The sequence below is a fragment of the Chlamydotis macqueenii genome, chromosome Z (assembly GCF_036417535.1).
Source record: "Chlamydotis macqueenii isolate bChlMac1 chromosome Z, bChlMac1.mat, whole genome shotgun sequence".
NCBI classification, from domain to species: Eukaryota; Metazoa; Chordata; class Aves; order Otidiformes; family Otididae; genus Chlamydotis; species Chlamydotis macqueenii.
The window spans coordinates 8,247,041-8,274,638 of NC_141593.1; the positions used below are offsets into that span (position 1 = coordinate 8,247,041).

Sequence of the window (27,598 nt, forward strand, 5' to 3'; positions counted from 1 at the left end):
AACCGCCGTGGGTGCACGCGTGCTTTTCCTGACGTCCCCATAGCTCGTCCGCACTTTTTCCTGTGCTTCTAGAGGCGAAAATTGGAGTCACCCAAACGCAACAACCGCCGTTTTGCGAGCGACGGTGCAGAAAAAGGACGAGGGGACGAGAGCGAAACGGGGGATGTGCGGGCACAGACTCCAGCCCCTGACCACTTGAAACCCACTGGGGCCTCAGGTCATGTGAAATCAGTAAGCACGGACAAAGAAGGCATTTCTTGTCTTTTTTTGTGTGTGTGTTTTCTTCTGACAAATCTCAAACACAAGGGTGCTGTGAAAAGCCACACAAAAAAAAAAAAAACCAAAACAAAACAAAACTGCCCCAAACTGTCAAAGAACTGCACAGGCTTTCCAGCTTCCCCTGAGGATGAAAAGCCCAAGGGATAACTCCAGTACAGCTGTTTTCAGAGATGGTTTACATCCCCTCTCTGAATCCTCCCTCACACACGCTGCCACCTGCTGCCACCTGAATTTTGGACCAAACCCCCTGCATTTTCATAGAATCATAGAACCTTTAAGGTTGGAAGAGACCTCTAAGATAATCAAGTCCAACCATCACCCCAAACCACCACGCCTACCAAACCATGTCCTGAAGTGCCACGTCTACACGTTCTTTTAACACCTCCAGGGATGGTGACTCCACCACTTCCTTGCGCAGCCTGTTCCAGCGCCTGACCACTCTTTCAGTAAAGAAGCGTTTCCTAATATCCAACATAAACCTACCCTGCTGCAACTTGAGGCCATTCCCTCTCATCCTATCACAAGTTATTTGGGAGAAGAGACCAACACCCACCTCCCTGCAGCCTCCTCTCAGGTAGCTGTAGAGAGCGATGAGGTCTCCCCTCTGCCTCTTTTTCTCCAGACTAAACAACCCCAGTTCCCTCAGCCGCTCCCCATAAGACTTGTGCTCCAGACCCCTCACCAGCTTCGTTGCCCTTCTCTGGACGTGCTCCAGCACCTCAACGTCCTTCTTGTACTGAGGGGCTCAAAAGCGGACCAAAACCCTTCAATTTCGGACCCAGGTCCTCTTGAAAGGCTGAAGATCAGCTGCCAAAGCAGCCTTTGGGGGAAAGCGCCGTGCTCCGGCGCACCCCGACGGGAGCGGCCCCTCCTGACGGGACGGGGGGCAGGGGCCCAGGCGGCCGTGGCCGCTGAGAGAAGGGGCTGAGGGGTGGGGGGCGAAATGTCTCCTCTGGGCCCGAATCGCCGCCCTCACCCGGCCCCCAGGGCAGCCCGTTGGGAGGCGGGAGGCGCCGGAGGAACCCCTGGGCATGGCCGGGGACGGGAACCGGGACGGGGACGAGCAGCAGACCTCCCGCCGCCGCCCCGCCCTTCGCCGAAAGAGGAGGGGCTTCCCTTGCCTTCGCCCCGCCTCTCGCCCGCTGCCGTGACGTCACCGTCGGGCTCCTTCCGATTGGTCCGGCTGTGAGGGGCAGGTGACCTGGCGGCGTGACGCCAGTGCGTCCGCCAGGGAGGCGAGGCGGAGGGCAGGTAGACAAGATGGCGTCGCCCGGTGGCAGGGCTGGAGGTGGCGAGGCGACGCGGGTTTCGTAGGGGCTGGGCGGTGGGCAGCGACGGCCGGAGCCGCCAGCCGGGGGCCGCCAGGCACCGCGCAGGTAACGAGCGGGCCGGGAGAGGCAGGGGGTGGGGGTACTGCTCCCCGTCGTAACGAGGCCTGGGCAGGGGGGCGCAGCTGGCCGCTCCCTGGGCTCCCCGCCCCGCTGCCGGTCCTAAACTTTGCCGCCGCGTCTCTTTGTCCGGGGAGAGAGACCCTCCGCGCTCCCGGCGTGATTCAGCAGATGTGAAGTGCCGGCCGGGCGGCTGCGGGGCCGCCGCTTTCCTCGGGGACGGAGGGGAGAGGGTGCGGGCAGGCTGGGGGGGAAGGGCCGCTCCCCCGGCCGTGGAGGGAAGCGACCCTGTGGGCGCCGCTGCCGCGGCGTGAGGCCGCGCTCCGCCTTCATGGCGAGCCGCTGTTGCTTTTGGAGGTACCGTTTAATGGAGGCCGGAACCTGCACGGTCAGCCGAAAGGGACGGAGTGCTGCCGCTCCGTCCTGGGCTGGGCCCGGCGAGCGGAGGGAGGGCGGGCAAGTGGGGTAACGCTCCTTTCCCTACACCCTCCTGCTTTCCGGCAGTTTCAGGGGCTGCCTGAGTCGAGGGGATACCTTTCTGCTTAATAATCCTTGATTAATGTGCTTTGAAAGAGCTGATTGCTGTTGAAATCTGAGTAAACGGTTAGTGTCCGTGATATTTGGAAGGGGGTTCCTCCCCGGGGTGACTAAATCCTCTGCCAGATGAAAGAGCTGAAACATCTACTTGGAGGGGGGAGGGGGGCGTGTTTTGTCAAGCCTGCCTTTAGGTAATTAGTTAATTTCTGGCTCTTGAGTGGTAAAAACCGTAGTAGTAGTAATCTTCCCTGTGCCACTTGTGACTTTAGATTTCTGTTGTATTCACTCTTTGGTTGGGTCTTCTTGTCGGCTGAATAGCCAAAATCTTGTTTACTTCATGGATCTTATCTATTTATGCTTGTTGCTTATTTCTGGATCTTTTCCAGTTAGCTGTTCTGCTTTTGAATGGGGAAGAGGAATGCATCTTTGTCTGTGTTGGAGATGCAGATGTACCATAGAAGTATACACTGATGTAGTAATATTTCGGTTTTGTAGTTTCTGACTTCCTGGTAATGACTGTTTTACCTCAGTGCTTACTAGAAGTAAAACTGATAACAGTTTTATGAAGCTATTTAGTATAAATAAAGACTTATCTTCCTGAGTTTTGATAGCTCAAAATCTATGATTTTAGAGGAAAAGTTAAGATTGCTTTGTTTTTTTTTAATTAGTAAAAGAAAGTACGATAGATGGAAATGAGTAATCCCCTTATCAAGTGTTTTTATTCCCCACATCATTTAGTAATTCCAAACAAGCAAAAAAAAAAGTAATCCTACAGAAATGTTATGACATTTATACTGTCTTATTGGAATAGAGATAAGCAGGTGGACTCTGGCACTTAGCTTTATAACTAATATAGCTGCCATCCTGGACTCAGTAAAAATTTATTCATGTCAAATGTAAGTACGTTGAGGTGGATATTCCTAAATGACAAGTGAGTATTGCCAAATTAAGGAACAACTGAGTTGTGACTGGTGAGGTAACTGTGGCTGTGCTACTGATAGAAGGCATACTTCATCTCACAGCATGTTATGGGGTTAAGAGGCTTTTGTGGGAGCTTGGTGAGGGGAATCTTACTCCAGTGGTGATCTAGTATATTAAGGAAAAAGAGGAAGAGGTGGTACTGCAGTTAGCCAGACATCTTCCTCGCCTTCCTTACCTTATCAGCCTCAGAGCACTGGACTTTCTGCCCCTGTGCAGGCACTTCTGCAACTGCAACTTCAGGGGCTGACCCTGCGTACCTGGCATCTCTGCTCTGCAACAGCATTTTTCGGGGCGGGGGGGGGGGGGGGGGTGGGGGCGGTGGTGGAATGTTTTGACCTTGTCTCTTTGTCCTTTTCTCCATACTGAACAGAGCTATGTATGTAGCACTGTACTAGCCGTGGGGAAGGGAATGGATCTGAGATGGTACGTGTGGTAACAGCATAGCAGTGTTGGACCACTGTGTGCGGGATGGTGTTAGGCTGCAGTACTATGGTAGTAGTGCTACTTAATAGCTTCAATTTTCTGTACACACAGAGCTGTGATTCAGAAGTGGCAGTGATGCTTTAGATCACCATTGCAATTGTGTGACTTAAACCTTTTAGGCAAAACTTTAATTCTCAGGGCAGAGGGGAGAGAAAACATGTAGTTTTTAAGAGCAGCTTTTGCAAGCTTATGGTTTTAGTCGCATAAACAAAACTGAAAGTGATTGCACTTTTCTTGTCTCATTGGCTGTATCTGCCCTGCAAGCTTGGTGGTTCTTTTTTTTTTTTTTTTTTTTCCCTCCCTGTGAGTGCACTGTGGAACAAAGGAGCTGGGGAAGACCAGACACTCCGCATATGTAAAGTGTAAGCTGAAACAAAGGTACTTGAACCTTCAAAGGGAAAAGCAAGGAAGTATTGGGCTTAAGATAAATTAATGAATAAATGTTAGTTTCTCTTTTAGGAATTGAACTGCAATTTTCAGAATATTTTACACGTATACTGATCAGTATAGAGAATATAGTGATCAGCTGGGAGACTTACACGTTGTTGGATAGAAAAATCTTAGTGATGAAAAATCATCAAAAACCACATGCATGGTGTTTTGCAGTGCCCAATATTTGTTAGAGATTTTTGTCTCTAGGATAACAGAATAGGAGTCAGGTTTCTGGACAAATCCAGCAGACTACCTCATCAAACTCGGTCACACTGGCAGCCAGAGCTGTTTTGGCTGGTGCTGGTAGCAAAAATGCTATAATGCCACAGAAGGTATCGCCTTACTCCTTGTCCTTTTAAATAGTGTGATCTTATGGTTTCCTGTTGCTTCCACAAACTGTAGAGATTGTTAATTCAAGACATTCAATAATGTAGTTAATACTGAGTTGTCAATATTGTCCAGTATCTGTATCCTAAGTTTTTTACATCAGTGTGTTCTCATATTTGACAACTCTGCTGGCTTGATTATTTTGATAAACTGATGTGTGAAAAGTTGAGTTTTACTTACTAGACAGAACTTCTATCCAGCCTTCTCTGGCATTTTTAAATAATATAATCTCTCCCAGTCTTTTCAGTCATAAATCCTAATGTTTCAGCTATCATTTTACAAGAATGTCTACCTCAACCCATTACTATCTATTTATAATTGATCTGTGCAATTCAGATCCGTGTCAGTGTGAAGGTGTAGTGGAGCTGTAATTGAAAAGCTCTGGAAAATATTTTTTGAAAGCTGTTGTTTGAAGAAAAGGCAAATTAAGTTTGTTTACAAATTACAAATAGCTTTCTTGTTTGAAAAAGTAGGTCTTCTAAGGTGTATCAAAGCTTGGTTTCTCTTCACTTGTGTTTAGTTTTGTTTAGTGGGGGTGGTGGATAAGGCGAATTGAGTCAGTTTGCAGAAGTGAAAGCCATCCACCTGGCTTCGGATGTTGCTGAACGGGAAAAATCACGCAGGTGATGAGCTTTGATAAAACTGAGCAAAGTGCAACAGTGGTGGAACCACAACTGGCTTTAGCAACTGGCGCCCAACATGGAGCTGAGGAATTTGGGATAAGGATATTAGTTGGGAGCAGTAACGGGCAAAACATGGACTGAACTCAGCTAGAGAGCGAAATGATTGTGGGGAATTCATGTTGTTTTAATTGTGGTGAAGGGACGAGGTGTCAATTGTGTGTAAATTGTCTGCTTTTTGTTTGGTGTTGTGGTGATGTTAGTTTGATTCTGGTGTGGGGAATTCTTTTTTGTTGAAGTATGTGTATTTTAGTGATGGATATGTGATTCATAGGGGCGAGGTGTTGGTTTTGTTTAGTGGCAGGGGCTAAAGTGGCAGCTTCTGCAAGAAGCTGCTACAAGTTTCCCCTTTGTCCAGTGGACTTGGCTGGGTCTAGGGCAGACCCACTGCTGGCCAGGGCCAAGCCAATTGGTGACGGAATGTTCAGTGCGAATGCCTCTGTGATAATGTATTTAAGAAGGCATGAGCATTGTGGCCACCGCACTTTGGCCTCCCACCGAGTGGCCGTCTGGGCCTGGCTTGACCCACCCCAGCTGAGAGGAGGGAAGAGAGGAGATGTGAAGAGAACTTGAGGCATCTGCCTGAGCTGGTTGTGAAGAACTTCTTGAGGGGAACGGGTACAGATGCCAAGGTCATTGAAGAAGGGAGGGGGAGCAGTAATGCTGTTCCCAGCAGAGATTCCCCTGCAGCCTGTCGTGAGGCTGGCTGTCCCCCTGCAGCTCATGGAGGCCTACGGAGGAGTGTGGGGAGGATCTTGCGTTGGGGCAGGTGGATGCTCGAAGGAGGTTGGGACCCCTTGGGAAGCCTGCACTGGAGCAGCTAGTTCCTGAGGAACTGCACCCCATGGAAAAGGACCTGTGCTGGTGCAGTTCATGAAGGACTGTAGCCCATGGGAGGGACCCCATGGTGGAGCAGGAGAGGAATGTGGGGAATTCTTCCGTCAAGGAGGAAGGGGTGGTGGAAAGTGGCATGTGATGAACTGACCACAACCCTCATTCCCTGTGCCCCACCCTGTGCTGCTTGGGGTGGGGAAGGAGGTGGAGATAATTGAAATGAAGTTGAGCCTGGGAAGAGGGAGGGATGGAGGGGAAGTTAGTTTTGTTCTTTCTTGTTATTCTGCTTGGGTTTTATTAATAATAATAAATAAATAGTTTTTCCCAAGTCGACTCTGTTTTGCCCATAATGGTAACTTCAATGATCTTTCCCTGTCCTTATTGCAAACCTTGAGCCTTTTTGTTATATTATCTCTCCCCCGTTCCCTCAGAGGGTGAGGGGAGTGAGTGAGAGACTACATAGATTGGTCGCAAGTGGGACTAAGCTATGACATGCCTTTATTGTGCCTGCTTGCTCTGAGAACTACGAAGGCACTGCTATTGATCTTATAGATGTATCCCTCTACAATCGATCATTGGGATTGCAGTTGATCGATATAAGCCTGAACTCACAGTTTTTCTGTGTTAACTACTTAGGTAAGTAATCCTCTGTGGTATGCAATTGCATTGTTTAATTCTTTGACCCTCTGACTTGGTGTGAATAAGCTCATGCTGTGTGTCCCTAATGACCTTTTGCAGTCAGTGGAGTCTTGTATTGAGGTCTCCTAAAAGAAACTGAGCTTTGGGGGTTTTCTGTCTCTTAAATGATCAGATTTATTCCAAATCCTTGCTTGCATGGGGAAGGCATTTTCTTAAATGTTAAGAAACAGTCTTTCCTGTGGTTGGGGGACTTTGAAAGAACAGCTTATATGTCCAGAGCTGGTTGTAGTGTTTGGCTGTTGTTTTGGGTTTTTTTTTCCTCTTTGAAAGGCTACAAGGTCTTTTCAGAATCCTTTAAGCTTGAAATATACTTCAAATGCAGAAGTACATCAAAGGAGGAGAGAAATATCATTGCTCTGACTTTGGTGTAAATCTTCTTTTCTACAAGGGAAAGTAGATTGGTTCAAAAACCATGTTGCATTAGTAGTATTGCAGTTTCTAACTAATGGAAAATCAGAGCTTGTGTTTTCTCAGCTGCATTTTGTGTTAGACACTAGAGTGACACTTTAAATCAGAAGAACATGAGTCGTATACAAGAAGTAGTCAGTTCTTCATCTGGAATATGGTCTGAATATGAATATACTAAAGCTACTAAGGTATTGGTACTTAGTATGATGGAATCTAGTAGTAGCATAAAGAGTTGTGAGCTGCCAGTTAGTTTGGTCTATGTTGCTGAAGATCAGCATTCATGATAACTACTAGACTAGGTGAAAGATTTTATTTAAACGCTTTCCTAATGTATATGTTTGTGCTTGCACCATTTGACATTTCTAGGCTAGCAGCAAATGAAGCCATGACTGAAATGACTGGTGAGATTTATTCCCTAAATTTGGGAAGTTGGATTTCTAAGATTATGCATATTACCAGTTGTGCTGTATCAAGTGTTAGCACTGTGCTTAGTCTAGACATAGAGATGTTGCTTGTGTGTTCAGCGTGGTTTGCCTCATCAATTCTGAACTCTAAAATAGAACTAGAATGCCTAGTTTGTAAACACAGTGCAAAGTAATTGTTAAAGAGTGTATATTTCCTTTTCTGATGCAGCAGAGCCACACTGGGTTCCACCCTAATGACTAATACCATCATGTGGTGTCCTTGCACAGTAATGTATAATAATTTCAAGTAGAAATATAGGAGGCGTATGTAGTAGGGAAAGGAGTTTATATGAATAAAATCGCCATTAATAGTCTGGAGTAAAATTGTGCATGGTGAAAAAGAATAGAAAAGCTTTATGCTTCATAACCTCTGAGAAAAGAATGTGTTCTTAATCTTCTAATTAAGTATTAGGTCACCATAAGCAGTTTGTTGCCAGTCTGTTTGACTCCTTGGTAGAAAAAAGCTGAGAGATTATTGAGTTTCATTTTGATTGCTGTGTTCGTAACAGTATAAAAAGAGTTTTTGTTGTGCTTTTCAGAAAGTACTTTTAGGGTCTTTATTGGGAAGATGGAGAGTTACTAAGTGAATACATTAGCTAATTCAGGTGCTAGTTGGGGTTTTGTAAACAAAAATGGATAGAAAAATTATGGTACTCTAAAATAACTTTGCACTAAAGGCAAGTGATGAACCGTAAAGATTTTGAGGGGCAGATTTCTCTATTACATGCCTCTGAGATTTTTGAGCTCCTTATAAACCTAGGGTTGTTAATCAAGCTGTAATTCTATCAGTAGTCACTGGCTGGCGAGGTTCTGTACCAGCAATTACTTTTACAACTAAGCATATAACTGTTTGAGATACTGTCTTCTAGATACTATTCTGAGGAATAATTTAAAGAAAATCCTTGGGTAAGAAGATTCTTTATCAAGTTTTAATCAGCCAACTCTTTATGTTACCATTTTAATCTGAAGAACTATCATACTTTATGAGGTGGAGGGAGAAATGCTTTTCAGGACTCCCACAGCTAATAATGAGTCTTATGCTTGCACGAAAGCAAAATGCAATTCCTTTAAGCCAGTGAACTGTCTGTGGGAGAACAATTGCAAGATTCTGATTAGTGTCTTAGCAGGGGCAGTTTTCAAAATATCTGCAGTTACAGGCTTCCTTTTGTAGAAGAGAGTTTAGTGCATTATTTCTGTTGACTTACCTGGAAATGTTTTAATAGCTGGTAAAAAGCTTGTAATGTATTCCCAGATCATGGAATGACTGTGCTTAGTAATATAATTTATTTTCAAAGAAAATGCAAGTAAAGATGGTAAAAACCTTGTTGCTTTTAGCTAACACTATTCAGTTTTTCATAATTTGTGTGCAAAGGGAAAGCTAGCAGATTCAAGTGCGGACATAGATGTTAATGTTCTGTTTTGTAATATCTTCTACATTAAGAACTTCAGCTGGAAAAGCTTTAATAAATACAGCTTAAAGAATCCACAAGCACATTGTGAGATATAAGAGAAATAAAGGTAGACAAAGGTAAAGAAGTTGAATGTGACATGAATGGCTAGGTGGTCTAAGCTGCTTTTGGAGCTGGGGATGGACTCTAGGAATATACATATGGTTGAAAGAATGGCTGTCACATCTGTTTGTGTGACATAACACCATCCTTTTCGTACCTGAGCTTCTGTGGTGTACATGCTAGAACTATGTAGTTCTGAAAGTCTGCCTGTTTCTTGGGATGTCCTCTATGTGTTATGATATTAGATGAAGAAGTTCTGCCTTCTGCCTCTCTGCTTTTTCTCCCCTCTCCCAAAGAGATGAGTGCTTGAAATACACCAGTGCTTAGCACAGGGATCTAGCTATACTCTGGATAAATTAATTCTACCAAGTAATGTAAAGATCTTGTCTCCCAGCTCGAGGGGAAAGAGTGTATCCATTTTACTAAAAGGCTTCTTCAAGGCATAGTTTTCCTGTAATTTAACATTACTGCAGGAATGTAAATTTGATGCTCCTGTTCTGTCATTGGGCAGCACTGAATTTATTTGCTGAAGTAAGCTGGGTTGAATCAGATATGGATTACAAAAGAGGCAGACTGAGACTGATGCTCAGGTTACAGGAGAAGATCTGGTATCTCAGCTGAGGAATGGTCAGCCTGTAGTCTTTCCACTTTCCTTTAAAAAAAAAAAAAAATCCTGCTGCTTTGTCACAGTAATAATGTTGCACTGAGATCTCTGTACTGTTAGCAGTCCCATATTGTTACCACTCAATTTGGAGAGAAGTGGTGGGTATGACCGTTGGATGGTCATGGGGCAATCTCATCCAGCAACCTACTCTAGTCTAGTTGTAGAAGTAAGGCTAGATTGCTGAAGCTCAGTTAGATCTGTCAAAATGTCCTGAGGAAATGAAGCTAATGTGTCTCTGAAGGCTGCTTTTGCGCACAAAAAAAAAAAAGAGCTGTTTCTCTTCAGTTACTCATTGCTTTAAGTGTTTCAGGGGTTGCATTCATGACTATAGCTGCTGAATAAATTTCTAATATGCAGGAAAAAAGTTTATACCACTGAGTGAGACTGGAGATACAGTCTATAACAAAACTGCAGACTTAAATGAATGTGAAGTAGTAACTTAGAAATAAAATTTGGATGAAATCCAATTTTGTATTATCAATCCAGAAGAACATCTTTAAGGCTTTTGTAGTAAGATGGAAAGCTGAGTAACAGTAATGTGACAGGTAAAACTAGGAGAACAAAGATATTGGTTCATTGAGAGAATGCAGTGAGATTCCTGGGGTAGCTGTGGATTTGGACTCAGGAAATACAAGTTCTATTCTGGCTTTGTTGCTGGCTGAGCTGCATGACTGTGGACAAACTGCTTCAGCTTTGTGCCCTGTTCCTCACACCTGCAAAAAAAGGGATAGTTTTACTGCTGGTTAGGTGCCTTGACAGCTGTTCTGAAGTCTCATGCAAGAACTAGGGGGTACTAAAGGTATAAGGGAGTTCTGACAAAACTACTTTCTGCTCAGGGGAAAGGTAGTGAATGAAAAGTGTGTGTATTTAAGGGTGTTCAGTTCCTGGCTGTATAAATATCCTATAGCCTTCTAGATTTTGTCTGAAAGCATTGTCTTTCTGTGCCTATGGTTTATTTTCTGTTCCACTTGAGCATGAAACTAGTTCAGTCTTCATACGCTCTTATAGGTGGTTTGTAATTGTGCATGTGTCTGTCACTCCCAGTACCTTGTGAGTTTCTGGGTTTTACTCTGTACATTTGTGACAGAAAGATCATTCTGTGTTTGTAGTGAACTGCAGGCTTCCAGTCTGTGCTAGTTCTTAAACTTGTCTGCTCCGGACATTAGCTACAAGCGTAGAATTGCAGTGCTGGGAGGGCAAATTGAATTTTTATCTTACAGAGAGAGAAAGTAGACCTTTTCAGGATTTTTTAAGTGAGGAAATGTAAATCTCAAAACTCATTTTATATGTAAACAATTATAATTAAAGTAAGGGGGTGCAGAGGTTATTTTATGATGCTTAGGGATCTACTGACTATCTTGTCTGAATGTAGCTAGCGACTGCTGCACAGCAGGGAAGGACAAATAACACCTGTAATACAGAAAGGCTTTCTGAAGCAGTATGTAAAGGTGGATGTAGCAACTGGAGCATCCTTGAAAGTTATGTCTTGGGGATTGGGTAGTTGCTCTGCTTTCCTTCTCAGAGGGTGAGGATTGTCTGCTTGTGTATCTCCACTGCTAGTGACCTCAGCTGTGGCAGTTGCACGTGTAGAATGAACTTTGTTTCACAGATGTACTGATTCTTAGGTTTTTTTCCTGTTGCTTGTAGCTTGCATTCCTGAACTTTTCAGTCTGTTGGACTATAGGCCGAACTGTATTTCCATTTAAACAGTGTGGAACAGAGGGGCCTTTGCTGTTGAGAACTTCAAAATCAGGAGATTGCAAGGGAAATGTTTCTGCTCAGGACTGGGCTATGGTACCTTTAAGTGGTCGGTACGCCACTGAAGTTTTCTAATATATAACACAGCAAGTAGCTCTTACTGTATTCTGGAGTGCACCCTCAGTCTGACTTCTCTGTGCAAAGACAGATTTTTACTTTTCTTCAGTAGAATCATAGAATCATAGAATGGTTAGGGTTGGAAGGGACCTTCAAAGGTCATCTAGTCCAAACCCCTGCAAGGAGCAGGGACATCCCCAACTAGATCAGGTTGCTCAGAGCCTCATCCAGCCTGGCCTTGAACGTTTCCAGAGATGGGGCTTCCACCACCTTTCTGGGCAACCTGTTCCAGTGTTCTATAACTCGCATTGTAAAAAATTTTTTCCTAATATCCAATCTGAATCTACCTCCCTTTATTTTAAAACCATTACCCCTCGTCCTATCACAACAGGCCCTACTGAACAGCCTCTCCCCATCTTTCTTGTAGGCCCCCTTGAGGTACTGGAAGACCACTATCAGGTCTCCCCAGAGCCTCCTCTTCTGCAGGCTGAACAGCCCCAACTCTCTCAGCCTGTCCTTGTAAGAGAGGTACTCCAGCCCTCTGATCATCTTTGTGGCCCTCCTCTGGACCTTTTCCAGCTGGTCCATGTCCTTCTTGTGTTGGGGGCTCCAGAACTGGACACAGGACTCCAGGTGGGGTCTCACCAGGGCAGAGTAGAGGGGCAGAATCACCTCCCTCGACCTGCTGGCCACGCTTCTCTTGATGCAGCCCAGGATGTGGTTGGCCTTCTGGGCTGCAAGGGCGCATTGGCTGCTCATGTTGAGCTTCTCGTTCACCAGCACTCCCAAGTCCTTCTCCTCAGGGCTGCTCTCAATCCACTCCGCGCCCAGCCTGGATTTGTGCCTGGGATTGCCATGACCCAGGTGCAGGACCTTGCACTTGGCCTGGTTGAACTTCATGAGGATGGCACGGGCCCACCTCTCCAGCCTGTCAAGGTCCCTCTGGATGGCTTCCCTCCCTTCCAGCGTGTCGATGGCACCACACAACTTGGTGTTGTCAGCAAACTTGCTGAGGGTGCATTCTATCCCACTGTCCATGTCACCGACAAAGATGTTGAACAGGGCCGGGCCCAACACGGACCCCTGAGGGACGCCACTCGTGACCGGTCTCCACATGAACATTGAGCCGTTGACCACCTTTCTCTGAGTGCGGCCATCCGGCCAACTCCTTACCCACCGAGTGGTCCGTTCATCAAACCCATGCCTCCCTAGTTTAGAGAGAAGGATGTTGTGCAGGACAGTGTCAAAAGCTTTGCACAAGTCCAGGTAGATGATATCCATTCCTCGTCCCTTGTCCACCGATGCTGTCACCCCGTCATAGAAGGCCACCAAATTGGTCAGGCACGATCTGCCCTTGGTGAAGCCATGCTGGCTGCCACCAACCACCTCCTTGCTCTTCATGTGCCTTAGCATGGTTTCCAGGAGAATCTGCTCCATGACCTTGCCAGGCACAGAGGGGAGGCTGACCGGCCTGGAGTTGCCCGGGTCTTCCTTGTTCCCCTTTTTAAAAACTGGGGTTATGTTCCCTCTCTTCCAGTCATCGGGGACCTCACCAGACCGCCATGACTTCTCAAATATGATGGCCAGTGGCTTGGCAACTTCATCCGCCAGTTCCCTCAGGGCCCGCGGATGGATCTCATCAGGTCCCATGGACTTGTGCACCTTTACATTCCTCAGATGTTCCTGAACCTGCTCTTTGAGCACAGTGGGCAGTTCTTCATCCTCGCAGTCCCTGCTTGCACCTTCTACAGCTTGGGTGGTGGGACAAGAACTCTTGTCGGTGAAGACTGAGGCAAAAAAGTCATTGAGTACCTCAGCCTTCTCCATGTCCCGGATAACTAGGATACCAGTTCCCTTCCGTAGGGGGCCTTCATTCTCCTTGGACTCTCTTTTGTCCCCTACGTACCTGTAGAAGCTCTTCTTGTTGCTTTTTATATCCCTGGCCAGATTCACTTCCGTCAGGGCTTTCGTCTTCCTCACCCGATCGCTGGCCACTCGCACAGCCTCTTTGTAGACCTCCTAGGCTACCTGTCTTCGTTTCCGCCCTCTACAGGCTTCCTTCTTTACTTTCAGTTGGTCCGGGAGCTCCTTGCTCATCCACGCAGGCCTCCTGCCCTTTTTGCCCGACTTGTTCTTCGTCGGGATGCACCTCTGCTGGGCTTGGAGGAGGTGCTCCTTGGATGTGGACCAACTTTCCTGGGCCCCTCTTCCCTCCAGGGCCACCTCCCATGGCAGTTGGCCCATCAGGTCCAAGCTCTCTCAAGGCAACTTCCAGTGTTCCCAATGAATTCAATTCCAGAAGTGAACTTGGTATGGGTACCCCTTTGCGAAGCCTATTTAGGTGTCTGCTTCTGTTTTCGTATGTGAGTATTTTATTTTTGGTAGTTGGTAGTGATACTTCTGTTCCTGTGTGCTTTTAAAGAGCAGAACTTAATCTTTGCTACCAGCTGTGGTCTTCTCTAAAGTTAACAAGCCTTTTCAAGAAATAATTAAGGTGTAAGTATTCCCTTTAAAACTGTTTTCTGTTCTTTATGTTCTGTAATTAAACATGGAACTGGTGCATAAAAACAAGTGGATCTTGCTCACTTAAAATACAACTTCTGGTAGTGGAATTTAATTCAGTGTTGACTACAGACAGTATTTCCCATCCAGATCCTCTGTTTAATGCAGTCATTCAGTCCTGTTTGGACTGGGTGGAAAAACGTTAAAACAGGTTTAACTGGTACTACATGTGGAGATGAGGCAAGATTGGTTCTTATCTAGGCATTACTGCAATGGGTCCTATTTTTATTAGCTTGATTCACTTTTTTATATTTCTTTGATTTCTTTGTTCTTTTGAGTTAGTCTGGGAAGGAGGGTGTCCTTGCTGGGACTTCATCTCAGTGAACGTATGAAAAGAGCTGAAGTGAATGTTCCCCTTGAACAGTGATGAGGCTTTTTTTTCTTGTAAGTTTTGTCCTTCAGTGCAGCAAAACTTGGGATCTTTTCAGATTTGTATTTCTGTATATGCTCGTTTTCTTGTCTCAGCCTTGATAGAAAGGGTTGGATGAAGGCAGGTAACTACTGGCTTAGTAGGAGTGGCACTTGAATTAAGGACAAAATGAGCTAGCATCGAAAGCTGAAACTGTACTAGTGACACATTGATGGGTGGAAGAAGATGCATAAAACAAAAAATCAAGTAAGTCAGCTAGTGACAACTGAAAGTCACTTCACTAAGTGTGAAGGATGTCACATCTGTAGCACCTAACATGGAATGCACATTTCTCACATTAACACTATCAAGACAAAGGCAAAGCAAGCTTATGAGCTGTGTTTGAAAATCAGAAAGACATGAGATGATTTGAGTTTTATGTTGTCACTTTGCAGAAAAGCGTTTTGGTGAGCACAGCTTTCCAGGTATGCTGTGATCAGCTCTTACATGCTTCAGCAGTTGAAGTTCTTAGAGCTTCTGCTTTCATCTGTCAAAGTGTGTATTTGGTGAAGGAGTAACCTATGGCGAATAGCTGTGTTTCCTGGAAGACAGGTAGCACTGAGAGATGAAACTGAAAGAGTAGATTTAGATTGGACATAAGGAAATTTATTTTTTTTTTTTCCTACCATGAGGGTGGTAGAACACTGCACAGGCTGCCCAGAGAGGTGGTGGATGCCCCGTCCCTGGAAACATTCAAGGCCAGGTTGGACGGTGCTCTGAGCAGCCTGATCTAGTGGCTGTGGCTGTGGCAGGAGGGTTAGACTAGATGATCTTTGAAGATCCCTTCCAACCCAAACCCATAATTGTTGACTTCTAAATGAAGTGAATTTGCATGGAACTTTCATTCTCAGAATGCGGCTCTCTTAGTTGAGAGAAATGAGGCATGTTTGTGGAAAACAGGGATATCACATGGCTGGAAAAGTTCAGCAGTTTTAACCACATTATGGGAGAGATACTGCAGGGAGTGGGGTAAGGTTGTTAGTGGCCTTGTGTGTTTTTTAAATTGCATGGACTGAGGGTGCAATCAGGACTTGAAGCAGTGGCTCCCATGCTGAGTACAAGGTTTTAGCCTGCTTGCTGCAGGGCAAGAGGAGTTGTTTGTAGGTGGAATAGTTAATTTAACAGGCTGTATTTTCTGTCAGTACCATACTGAGTTTTGCTGGGAAAATATTAAATGTGTGCTGAGAGTGGGTAGCGCATGTGACTCTAGTATAAAAGGAAAAATTGATGAATCTGTAGTAGCCTTAACACTGGTCCCATTATTCTTGTACAGTGCAGTAGAGATGTATTTTGGCTGAGTGACATGGCAAGTGATGTTTGACCTGCTGGCAGATTTTTTTTCCGTTTAAAACCTTTTGTCTAACTTGAGTTCTTGCTAGATGGTTTTTTGTCTGATTTGTTAAAGTAATTCTGTAAGCATTCATATTGCACCAGATTTCTAATAACAAAAAAGGTAATTATCAATAAATAGTGCTGTTTATCTTATGAGCTTTTACAGGGAAAAGGTGACAGTTGTATAGCTTTCTTTGGAATGGATTTTTTAAAGTAGTCATTTAATTGCTGTAATATATTTAAATGCATTAAATTCTGGTTAGTATTTATCAAAAGAATACAAATTTCTTTCTGCGATAACGTAATGTGAGTTCTTGTGTCAGTATTGGGATTAGGGCCTTATATGGTCAACAGAGTCAAACTTGTTTCTAGGTAATACAAGATCAGATACCTGTATACTTCTCTTGGTCAAAGAGCCTAAGAAGATAAAGCTTGAAATGGCACAGATTCTGTTTTGGTGGATTTTTAAAATTTTTTTCTTTTTTTAATTAAAAAGGGGATATTCTGATTAATGGCAAAAGCTGGTTTTATGTTGTCAACTTTTTGGGAGAACGTTTGTTCTAGCTCTCCTCATTCATAACTGGGACAAGTCTGAAGTATTAATAATATTCAAGTACTTCAGAGTCAGCTTGTTACATATTAAGTATCACTGCAACAAATAGAGCAGCATTTTAATTGGCTCATGCTGCTCTAGGTTCCAGATACACAGTTTAAATGTGCAGGATGTTCCACTGATTTTTTTTAATACAACTTTACCAAAAGACCAGAATAACTAGGCTATTCTGTTGCTGAAGCTAGCAACTTTTTATAGCACGCAGTCTCTCGTGTTTGGGAAGGATTATATTTAAATATTATCTTTTTTTCTAAAGTGCTAGGATTAACTAGAAAAGTTGATGTACATACCTGGCTCTGACTAGTGCTAAGATTCCTGTTAAAGATTTGACTCATTTGTAGTAGCATGAAATCTTGTGCTAATTAAGCTGAATTAGCTAAATTTGTTAATAGGTACTAGATGCTTCCCATCTGACTATTTTAAGCTCTCAGAAGTGGTAGGTATTTGCTATCCAAACTTTAGATACTGCTTTAGTTACAAGCAGTAGCTCTGCTCATCAACTCTGGGACTTGTTTCTTTACTGCACTGTGAGATTACTGTAGCCCTAATTGGTGGTACAAGTGCTGGATTGTCTCTTCACCCTTTTTTCCTAGAATGTAGGAGTTACACTGCATATTTATATTTTCTGCTATGGTTTATTGTGCAGGTGTCTGTCTTGCCTCTGTTGTATGTCAAGGAAGGGAAGATGGTACTTCTGTTTCTAGTTTACCACCCTTTTCTTGATGATATTGTAGTGTCTAGGTTAGTGAAGCCGACCTCAGGAAGCAAAGAAGGATGAAAATCCACATCAGCTCTTAGAGCTGACAGAATCTGGGTTATCCCCTTGTTTGCTGAGTTTAGAAGTCAGGCCATCCTGTTAGTTGCACATGGTCTTCTCTTGTGACAGGACTTTTTTTTTTTTTTTTTTTGAAAGAGTACATTTTAAAAAGGTCACCCATTTGCTGCAACAATTAAATGTTAGTTTAGAATAGATGCATCTTCTGTACTCTTGTTGTAAGTCTGTGGCCAAAGGAATAGTGCTGATCTACTTTGACTGCAAGGCTGTCTCTAAGCACTTTTCAATTTTCTCACCCTCGTGCCTGTGGAACTTGTAGTTCTGGAGGCTTGTGAGTTGTATAAGCTTCACCTTCATTGGAAACTTGTATGGCTGGTGAGTGATTCAGTGATTGAAAAACCGGTGCATTAGTGTACTACATTTCCTCAGCCTTGTAGAGTTTTCCCTTGTTTCTGGTCGAAACATATTGCCAATTACCTTATGTCCCAAATGTACAAGGACTCTTACATGTACTCTTAGAGGAGTAATAGAGCTGTCTGTTAAAAGCCTAAGATCCTTAACCAGGTCAAATAGTATGTGCTTTTAACAAGTGCAGTGTCTTTAAGGAGCAAAGTGGGACATGACATAAGGATAGCTGTGCAACTACAGGTGTCTAATATTAATGCCATGAATCCATATGGAACAAAGGAGTGAGAGGTGCCGTGCTTTTCCAAGAGCTTGCAGAAGAGCTGTCTTCTGCTTTAACTTCCCATTGATGGCTGTGTACTGAAGCAGAAGGTGTAGTTGGCCACTATGTCACATTAAGCAGTGGCACAATATGAAGAATCAATTTCTCCTAGTGTTTGTCACTGCTAGGAAGATGGCTATCCAACATCTGCATGTAAAGCCCTGTAATGGGTGTTATTGCCATCAGTAAAGAGTGTTGTGTTGTCTTGTAATGTAATAATGTGAGCTGCACATGGGCTTACTCTTCAGGGGCTTTTTTTTCCCCTGTCTTTCCTACTTGTGTATTCTGGAAATGTTTTCAGAAGTGCCGTTTTATTAGTTCTTGCTCCTCTGCCCCTCAATCATTGCACTGCAAATAACAAACTAAATTAGTTTGATGTTACAGTCTGTCCTTCAAAATTTACATCTCTTGTCACAGTTGCTTGGATTTTTGATCCGTGGGGCATATATGCAGCAGAGATACCTCATCCCTTTTTCCCTCCATTCCCTGTTGTCGGTGTAATCCCTGCTCTGCATTGATTAAATGTACAGTGACCACTTTTACTTACAACCTGTGAGATGAAAACATTTCATTAGACTTCTTTTAACCAGTAGCCGTTGAAAATTGAATGGAAACTCCCTGCCTATATTTGCTTTAAGGATGGTCTGGTTTAGTCTTGTTACTCTTACATTAAGGTTCTTGGTCTATTTTATCTTGTCTCCTGGATTTCAGTAGCGCTTAAAAGGAATTACTGTAGATATACTTAAAACTTTTTTTTTCTCCCACCTTCCCCACCCCCAGGGCATGTGGTTGCAACATGCCAAACCTAGTTTTACAACAATTTTATCGGAAGAGCTGTTACAAGTGGCTCAAAGTGGCTGTGCTTAATGAAGAGGGAGTACCTCCATGCAGCTGACTGTGCTTATTGTTCGCACAACTGTTAGAGGTACAAAGCAGAAGCATTTGCTGCAGATTTTTGAGTGATGTCATCTGTTTGGAGACTGCCCAGTAAATGAAAACGGAATCTGTTCTGTACTGTAGTAAACTGTGATTAGCTCTTTACTGTCAGGCTATGTAAGAGACCTCAGTTGCGTAGCAATGATTCAGCACTTACATAGGTGAGAAGCTTTGTGAGAATCTTAAGTTTTGTTTTATCTTAGCAGCAGGAAGTATCTACTTCTATTTTTGTTGGATGAGGCTATGTATCCTGATGTTGGTTGTAGCCTTTCATTTGCCCTGAAACAAGTAGTTATAGTGAAAACTTAAACCACTGTCTAAATCTGAAATACCTGTGACACATCACTTGAATCAAACTGCTTTTCACTGTTTCTTGGTGTAAAATAAGTAATAGTTCATGAATCTAAGATGGGGGGGGAAGATCTTAATATTTTTGAAGTTTTTTTTTGTCTTTTTGTAGTGTTCAGTGTGGGTGGATGCATCCTCGATTCTGTGTGTGTAGACTATACAGTATCCATTAGCAGGCAAAATGGAAGTTGCAAGGTGACATCTCTTATCTGAAAATCATAGATATGCTGATTTGATTATTCTTGATAACTTGAGACATTTTGGTTTCCTCTTACCCATAATAAGTACATTTCGCATTTGTCTGAATCTTAGGTGGGAGTTACTTCAGAGAGTTCATGTAGTTGGAATCTAGGCATACTTGTATGCCAAAATGAGAGATATGAGACCAGTTCTTCTTGAGAAATAGTTAAATTGATTTGAGTTACCACTGAGAAAACCATTCCAGGTACTGTTACTGGTAGGATGCTCCCAACTTCCAATGAGAGCTCTTTCAGAAGAAAAGGAATGTAGATATAGACTTCAGGGAAAATCCCAATAGAAGGAACATGGAAATAATTAAAAACCACCCCAGCTTCCCAGCAACTACTCATGAGTGACTCTTGGTAGTAATTTTTTTTCTCATCTGATGATGAGACTGTGCCTTTGGTATTTCTTGACTGCACCAAGTCATGCTTTTCTGTGTTCTCCTTGTTGTCTGATAGCATGGCTAAGTAGTCATTCAGGTTTAAGTGATGACATGCCAGGTTTAAGTGATGACATGACAGGCAGACTATCTTGGTCATCTCTATGCTGTCCCTTCAAGCTTTTCCAGCTTGTCATCTATCTCTGTGCCAGCTGTTTCTGTCATCAGTTTTGTCTTATCACTTCTGTTTCTACATTGTTGTGTTGGTTTGTTGTGGCTATTTCCCTGTCCCTTCATCCTCTTCTGTCATCACTCTGATGTCTTCTGCCCCTCATCCTGGGCTCTGCTGTACTAGGTTCGGCTGGCTGGTTTTAAGAATGTTGCCTTATTGCTTCAGTGTTACTAAGTAGAAAATGAACACACAGATAGGAGGGGAAGAGCTCACATCAGGTTACTTCAGTAGCTGCTGACTTTAAAATTGTTTATAACTTCTGGACACTTGTAGCCCTGATCTTCAGAGGGTTAGCCAGAATTGAGAATGAAGGAATGGGGCTAAAGAGGCCAACGTTTATAGAAGAGAGCTTGTTGGTGGCTGTAAGAAAACCTTGTAGTAATATGCAACAAAGTTGTTTCCCTGGCCTAGGAGAAGTGTTTTAAAAGTTTGCATGCAGTATAGAGTATGTTCTTTGTCAATTTAAAATGAGCAGTAAAGCATCAGACCAAAACTTGCACCCCTGTGCACCGTTCCCACAGATGCCCTTCAGCATCCCACTCTGGAGATCAAAGGCAACAGTGATAGGGTTGCAGTTATCCTATAGCTGGCTTGGAGTAAGGCTTTGGGAGAAAGTCCTTTACGTTTCTAAAAGAGCAGTAACAAAGGTAAGCAGACCTTTACTGCACAGTGTAGCAGCTTTGACTAGGCACATACAGTTCAGATAATGCCCAGAAGCATAGTAGCAACTTCAGTAACCTTCTGACTGGCTGCAATTTTTTTTTTTTCCAGCCAGCAGGATAGAACAACAGCAGGACAGATGCTTGTAACAGTGGTCTGTGAATAGCCTATCAAATCCGCTTAGTCACAAGACACTATTTTAATTAAACCATCATTGGAAAGGAGGTGACAAAATGTGGCTGGCAGCCTGTTCTAGTATTACTGTGTGCAGTGCTTGACAATTCTTCTTTTGCTGACAGTGCCTTCTGCAGTAATGGTACCTTAATAAACGCACACTCACGGTGCCTCTGGAAGAGCTAATATGATACAAACTCGAATGCTACCTGAATCTAAACTATTACTGTCTTCCTGGAAATGGTGCATTTCGTGATTAGCTTGCTATTGATGTGCCTTTGCTAGTTCTGTAGTTAAAATAAGGTATTGCATATGGCAGAGGAATCACTTTTCCCACTGCACCTTGAAGTTATTGCAAGTGTCTGGTCTGCACTAGGATTTTACTGTAGGATACGTATGTTGCCAACAAAAGCAACATACATATTGCTTATGTGGGGTATTTTGACACTCAGGACACATCCAAGGCTTTCTGCAGCTCTAGATTGATATACTGCTGCAAAACTCCGTGGATGCTAGATGTGCACATCTTTTGGTTCTGCGGGACTTGTATCATTGCTATAAGTGTCCCTGGAGCAAACTGATAGTGTCACGGTAACTTAGTGTTCAGTTACCCAAGATCAGTGAGTGAGATGGTAAACTTAGTGTGTCCTTGCAACGGCCTGCTGGAGAGGGGTTATAAGTTGTCATTCTAAAAATGATCTGTTTGAATTTTCTTTTCAATGTCCTCTACCTTGGTAGAGTCTGGAGTAAGCTGCTTCTGGTGAATGAGGCAGACAGCATAAACTGTATTGCCCGTAGGTAACTGGTGCTGCATTAAAAAACAAAAACAAAAACGACTTCCTTGTCAGTTGAGTTGCCAAAGTGAGGATGTTACTTCCTTTCATTAGAAGTTTTAAAGTCTTACAGAAAAAAAGCACTTGCTTTTCAGTCTGAGATAGTAACTAGAAGAAAGAAAAACTCAGAGAAATTAAAGGAGATTTGTAGAGGCCTTATTCTTAGTTCAGTTCTGCTGTAGTAGTGGTGGATGATGGTGGTACATGCTTGCAGGTCATCCCTCACAGTCTCTGGTGATGTACAGAGGACTGGTGAGGTATGTGAAGGCTGTGTGATTTCACACATGGCCTGGATTTTGCAATAACCACAGATCAAGTTGACTTCTTAATTGCTACTGTCGTGCAGAGGAGCTAGCAACGTAGCAGCTTGTCAGACAGCGTGATCTGGGTCTGAAAGGTACAGCCTATTTCCTGTGCTATAGTCTGCAGTCTGCAGTCTGGTTTCCTCCCCTGAAGCGCTGGGACCAGCAAAGCCCGTTCAGCTCTAGTAGCTGATGTGCAGCTGTACCAGGTGGTCTTGTGGCTTTGCCCTTGACAGCCTTCTTGAGTTGGCAGACTCGATGCTGTTTCACCTCCTTTATCTTACATCTCCAAAGCCTAAGTATTTTGCTTGCTTTTGAGAAGCAGTTGCCAGCTACTGCCAAAACCAGTTCTCTGGCTTAGTGGAGTAGTTCTGGACCTAATGCCAGTGTTGAGAGAGGTGGCGAGAAGAACCTGATAAACATTGAGCAGAATGACACACAGCTGTTATGTGCAAGGTATGCCTGGAGTTGCCCAGCATGTCACTTCCCCATAGCCTTGTGTCTGCTCACTGTGCTTCATGAAGTCTGGATGCACTCAGGTAGTCTTCTTCATACAGCTTTGGCTTTAGCTGTGTGTTGAGTTCCCGTTAGCCAATTGGTTCGCCTGTTGATTTCAGCATAATGTTGAAAGAGACCTTTGCACAGCAAAAGGTTCTTTGCTAAAGTACTTAAAGCTGGCGCTTCCTGACCCTACTAATGTCAGAAGCTGCCAGAAGGAATAGCGAAGCTGTCTGTGTAGTCCTCACCTTATGGCACCCTTCCTTTAAGTTAACATTTGCAGTTGGAATCTGCAATGGAAACAGTGAGGCCAAGACTTAGACCTCGGTTGAGGAATGGTGAGTGTGAATGTTAGATCTGCTCCAAGTTATGCTTTGAGTGCTGTCTGCTGCTCTAGGGAGTGTCCCACATAACTTCATGTTTTTTAAGAACAGCTGTTGGGCATTTCAGTCTATGAGCTAGAAGATTACAGAAACAAAGGGCAACTCTGATTCTTTCTCATGCATAATGTCAAAGGAGGACTTACAAATTCAGTTATTTGAAGAATTATGCTGTTGTGGTGTGTTGAGATCAATCTTGTGATGTACTTCTAATCTGGCAAAAGAACCACTGTAAGCATCTTGGAGCAAGGTGTTAGAACTAGCTGTCTAACTAGTTGTTATCTATCTTAAACAACTTTCTCAGGACAGGCCTGCTCTGTCTTAAGAGCTGGATAGGCACTTCTGTGTTTAACATCTTGGCCATGTAGGATTTGCATCCAAATTTTAAAAGCTGTTAGTAAAATTGTGTGGGCAGTGGATGAGGACTCTTGTTACATTGTTTTCTTGTGTGTATCAGAAAGTATCTTCTTAATGTACTATTTATTGTATACCTGTATACAAGTCTGCGCATTACCCAGTGTAATTACCCATGCTGGCTAACTGACTGTGTACCCAATATGATAGTATCCCTTTTTAGAGCAGGAGGGATTAAACTGAGAAGGATCAGTGTGATATTTCCAGTAGGAAGGGCTATTCTTACTGCCAAGGGAGACAGTATGTGCTCCATGGGGCTGGGACAGAGCAGCTTCTGAGTGCGGTGATCTGGAACTCTCTGCCTTCCTGATCAACTTGGCTGCTGCTTGGCTGTTGTTTTTTTTTCTTTCTTCTTCTTCATTTTGCTGTTTAGATTGTCAGATCCTGAACTAAGTTATTTGTCTGCTCAGTCAGTTCTCAAGGCTATTAAAAAGTTTGCTTATCTATCTTGGGAACAGGATAAAGAGCAAGTGGCTGCAATGTGTCCCATAATCTAGAGATAAGACTCTGTAGAACTGCATAGAACTACTTATGCTCTGCTCCATGTATAAGGTTGTTAAAGCTATTTTAAAATGTTTTTCAGGTTCTAAATGGCTTCTAAGAAGTTGGGATCCGACTCTCATGGTAAGTGAAATTTGGCATCCTTGTCTTTTCAACAGCAGGAATTCTACAATTGCTGCTGACTAATGTCCCAGCCTAGACAGTCCATAGAGACTAATCTGTTTAGACTCTGAGTAGTCTTTTTGTTAGAAATTAAGTGCCTTGGCTTCCTTCTTGTAATTGCTTGCTGATGCTGTGCCTGTTCTCTGACTAAACTGAAATTCAGCCTGTGACTGTTCCCTACTCCTTCATGGCAGAATAATTCGTTCCCCTTCCTCCACTTCCCCCTTCAAAATCAAAGCTGAACTGCAGTTGTGATACTGATCTGATGTTTGCTGAAGTGGACACTAAATTTGTACCTCCTTTCTATAGAATTTGTGTGAGAAGTTGGATTGAAAGTGAAGCTTTTTGTATATCATTGATCTATGCTTGCTTTTTGCTCAGCAGTTAATTTTTTCCTAAATTGGACTAATCTAATTCAGCAGGCAAGTGAAAGAGAACATCTTCTGCAGTTGAAATGTGTAGTGTCATTTAGACTATTGGTATAAAAAAAAAATGACTATATATGTGCTTGTCTTCTAGAAAATGGGGTGTAATTTGAGAGGATTTATATTTATGTGGAACATTAAAGTTCTATTTGTTGTATATAATTTAGCTTTTTCAAGTCCCTAATGATTAAAGGCAGTACTGGCAAGTTCATGTGAAATTTCTAACGTAATTTTTCATGCTGTATGAAGTTCTGCTTTTAGAAACTCAGCCTTGATCTTCTTGGATAATCCTCCTGGAGGGTCCTGGGGAATTCAGTTTTTTCTTGAGCTTGTAATTCAGTCTTGCAAGGGTGAAGTTGAAGTACAGAATGAGAAATGCCTCCCTTAAATACATGGTTAAGTATTAATAAAAATGGCCTGTCAAAACTTAATTTTTAGATGGTTTCCGTTGCTGTGCCTCAGTGATCCTGATGCAAAAAAAAAATTAATTTCTTTATTAGATAGCTGCCAGCTCTTCAGCAGTTGTTCTTCTGTCTGTGCATGGTCCCTATGAACACTCTGAACTGCTTGTATTTTGAGTCTGTTTTTATTTTTCTCTCCTGCTTCCTAAACCAGTCTAGCAAAGACACTACTCAGTGCTAGAATTCAGCCTGTCTTAAATATAACTTAAAGCAGTATGGTGTGGTGGAACATGCTCTTGGATTGAAAATAACAAAATCAAAACAAATGGTGCTGTAAGCTGGCTGGCTAACTTGTGTAGTCTTTTGCGTACCCTCTGTTCCTAATGACACCAGTGGCACTGTCACAGTATGGTTTCTGAGGAGTAGTGGAGCAACTTCCTTGACTTACTATGTCTTAATAAATTGGCAGGGCAATGGTTCCAGTCTTCTCCAGGGCTGTTAGCAATTAATCCTACTGAGTGAATTTTGGATTACTGTAAAGCAACTAGCCCAACAGCTACCTTCAGCTTAGTGTCCTGGCAGGCTGATGAAATTGGGTCGTCATAGCTGATGCATCTCTTGTACTTACTATTGAGCTTCTTAGCAGAGGTTAGAGGACTGTTGTTGAATCACAGAATGATTGAGGTTGGAAAGGACCTCTGGAGATCATCATGTCCAAACTCCCTGCTTAAGCAGAGCCATCTAGAGCAGGTTGCTCATGACATGTTTACATGGAGATAAAGATGGGAACATGAAGTATGAGTGGAGAGAAAGGAACCCTTTTCCTATCATGAAGGATGTTCTTAGCATAGACCTGTAACTATGCCTAAGCTTGGAACTTCAAGTGCTCTCCTGTCATTTGAATGATTGGAAGTTAAATCTCAAGTTCTAGTAAATAGTGGCATCTAGAAATGCAGCTCTCATCTGTCGCAAAAAAAAGCATAGGTTATACCAAGCGCAGTACATTAGTGCTGCTGTTGTATTGTTACTGTTACTATACAACTTGGAAGCTTTTAACTCCAATTTCTGAAAATTACATAAGTGTGGTTTGTGTGACCACGAAAACTAAGTTACTCTTAGTTTCAAAACTGTTCCCCATTCATAGATGGTAACTGGTTTTCACAGAATCATAGAATGGTTAGAGTTGGAAGGGACCTTAAAAGGTCATCTAGTCCAACCGCCCTGCAAGGAACAGGGACATTCCTGACTAGATCAGGTGGCTCAGAGCCTCATCCAGCCTGGCCTTGAACGTTTCCAGGGATGGGGCTTCCACCACCTCTCTGGGCAACGTGTTCCAATGTTCTACAACCCTCATTGTAAAAAAGTTTTTCCTAATGTCCAATCTGAATCTACCTCCCTCTATTTTAAAACCGTTACCCCTTGTCCTGGCACAACAGGCCCTACTGAACAGCCCCTCCCCATCTTTCCTGTAGGCCCCCTTGAGGTACTGGAAGACCGCTATAAGGCCTCCCTGGAGCCTCCTCTTCTCCAGGCTGAACAGCCCCAACTCTCTCAGCCTGTCCTCATAAGAGAGGTGCTCCAGCCCTTTTATCATCTTTGTGGCCCTCCTCTGGACCTTCTCCAACTGGTCCATGTCCTTCTTGTGTTGGGGGCTCCAGAACTGGACACAGGACTCCAGGTGGGGTCTCACCAGGGCAGAGTAGAGGGGGAGAATCACCTCCCTCGACCTGCTGGCCATGCTTGTCTTGATGCAGCCCAGGATATGGTTGGCCTTCTGGGCTGCAAGGGCGCATTGGCTGCTCATGTTGAGCTTCTCGTTCACCAGCACTCCCAAGTCCTTCTCCTCAGGGCTGCTCTTGATCCATTCTCTGCCCAGCCTGTATTTGTGCCTGGGATTGCCATGACCCAGGTGCAGGACCTTGCACTTGGCCTGGTTGAACTTCACGAGGTTGGCATGGGCCCACCTCTCCAGTTTTATCTGAAATGTTTCCATTTTGCTACTAAACTGGAGGACACTTCTATGAGTTGGCCAGTGATTTCCGCATGACACTACAGCGGAGAGAAATCTTACTCATGTAGCAGTTCCTTGGGCCAGGAATATCATACAGTGCACAGGATCAGTGATCAGACTGATAGGTGAAGTTTCACCAGGGCTATTCTCAAAACTTCCTTAATGTGCTTTTAACTGCTGAAAGGATGAAGTGGCTAACAGCATTATTAAATTACAGTTCAAAAAAACCTGTAGTTGCTTCACTTGAACATGTGGCTGTTGAAATAGTGGCTTGTATAATATGTAGGTTTTGCATATTGCTTTAGAACTTGCTCTTTAAAACAATTAGCACCCTTACCCATCAATCTGTTCAAGCAGCAGGTTCATCTGTTTACAAAAGGGAAAGGATTCTTGGCTTTCTGGATCAGACTTAATGTCTCTAGACTAGTACTGTTCTGATTGGGCTGGCACAAAGTAGATAATTGTGTGCATCAGCATTTCGCCTCAGAAATGCTTTTTACCATCAAATGTCCTAAAACACTGGCTGTGGTTTTTTTTAATGTGTGCTTTCCAATTTTGTTGCAATGTTATATTCAAGATGAGTTTACAGCAGTGGTCGTTATTAAAAAATCAGTATACTGGGAAGAAACTAGAAGGCTTTTATTCTTTAGTCTAGATTCAGAGGTTAAACTGGTAGCTGTCAATGCAGCCCACCTAGTCTAGTGTGTTTAGGGGTTTTT

General features: G+C 43.5%; 1 protein-coding gene across 3 annotated transcripts in view; it reads left to right on the forward strand.

The window, feature by feature from the left end:
• The first annotated feature begins 1,511 nt into the window (after positions 1–1,511).
• UBAP1 (ubiquitin associated protein 1) overlaps positions 1,512–27,598 on the forward strand; it is a 39,609-nt gene continuing 13,522 nt past the window's right edge. The window contains exons 1-3 of one of the 3 annotated variants that reach the window (XM_086770133.1): positions 1,612–1,655; positions 20,890–20,936; positions 23,963–24,003. In XM_086770133.1, the coding sequence (XP_086626259.1) occupies positions 23,970–24,003 (34 nt within the window). In that variant the 5' untranslated portion in view covers positions 1,612–1,655; positions 20,890–20,936; positions 23,963–23,969. Of the gene's footprint in view, positions 1,656–20,889; positions 20,937–23,962; positions 24,004–27,598 lie in introns of all 3 variants that reach the window. The other 2 variants (XM_086770134.1, XM_086770132.1) reach the window with 2 other exon arrangements.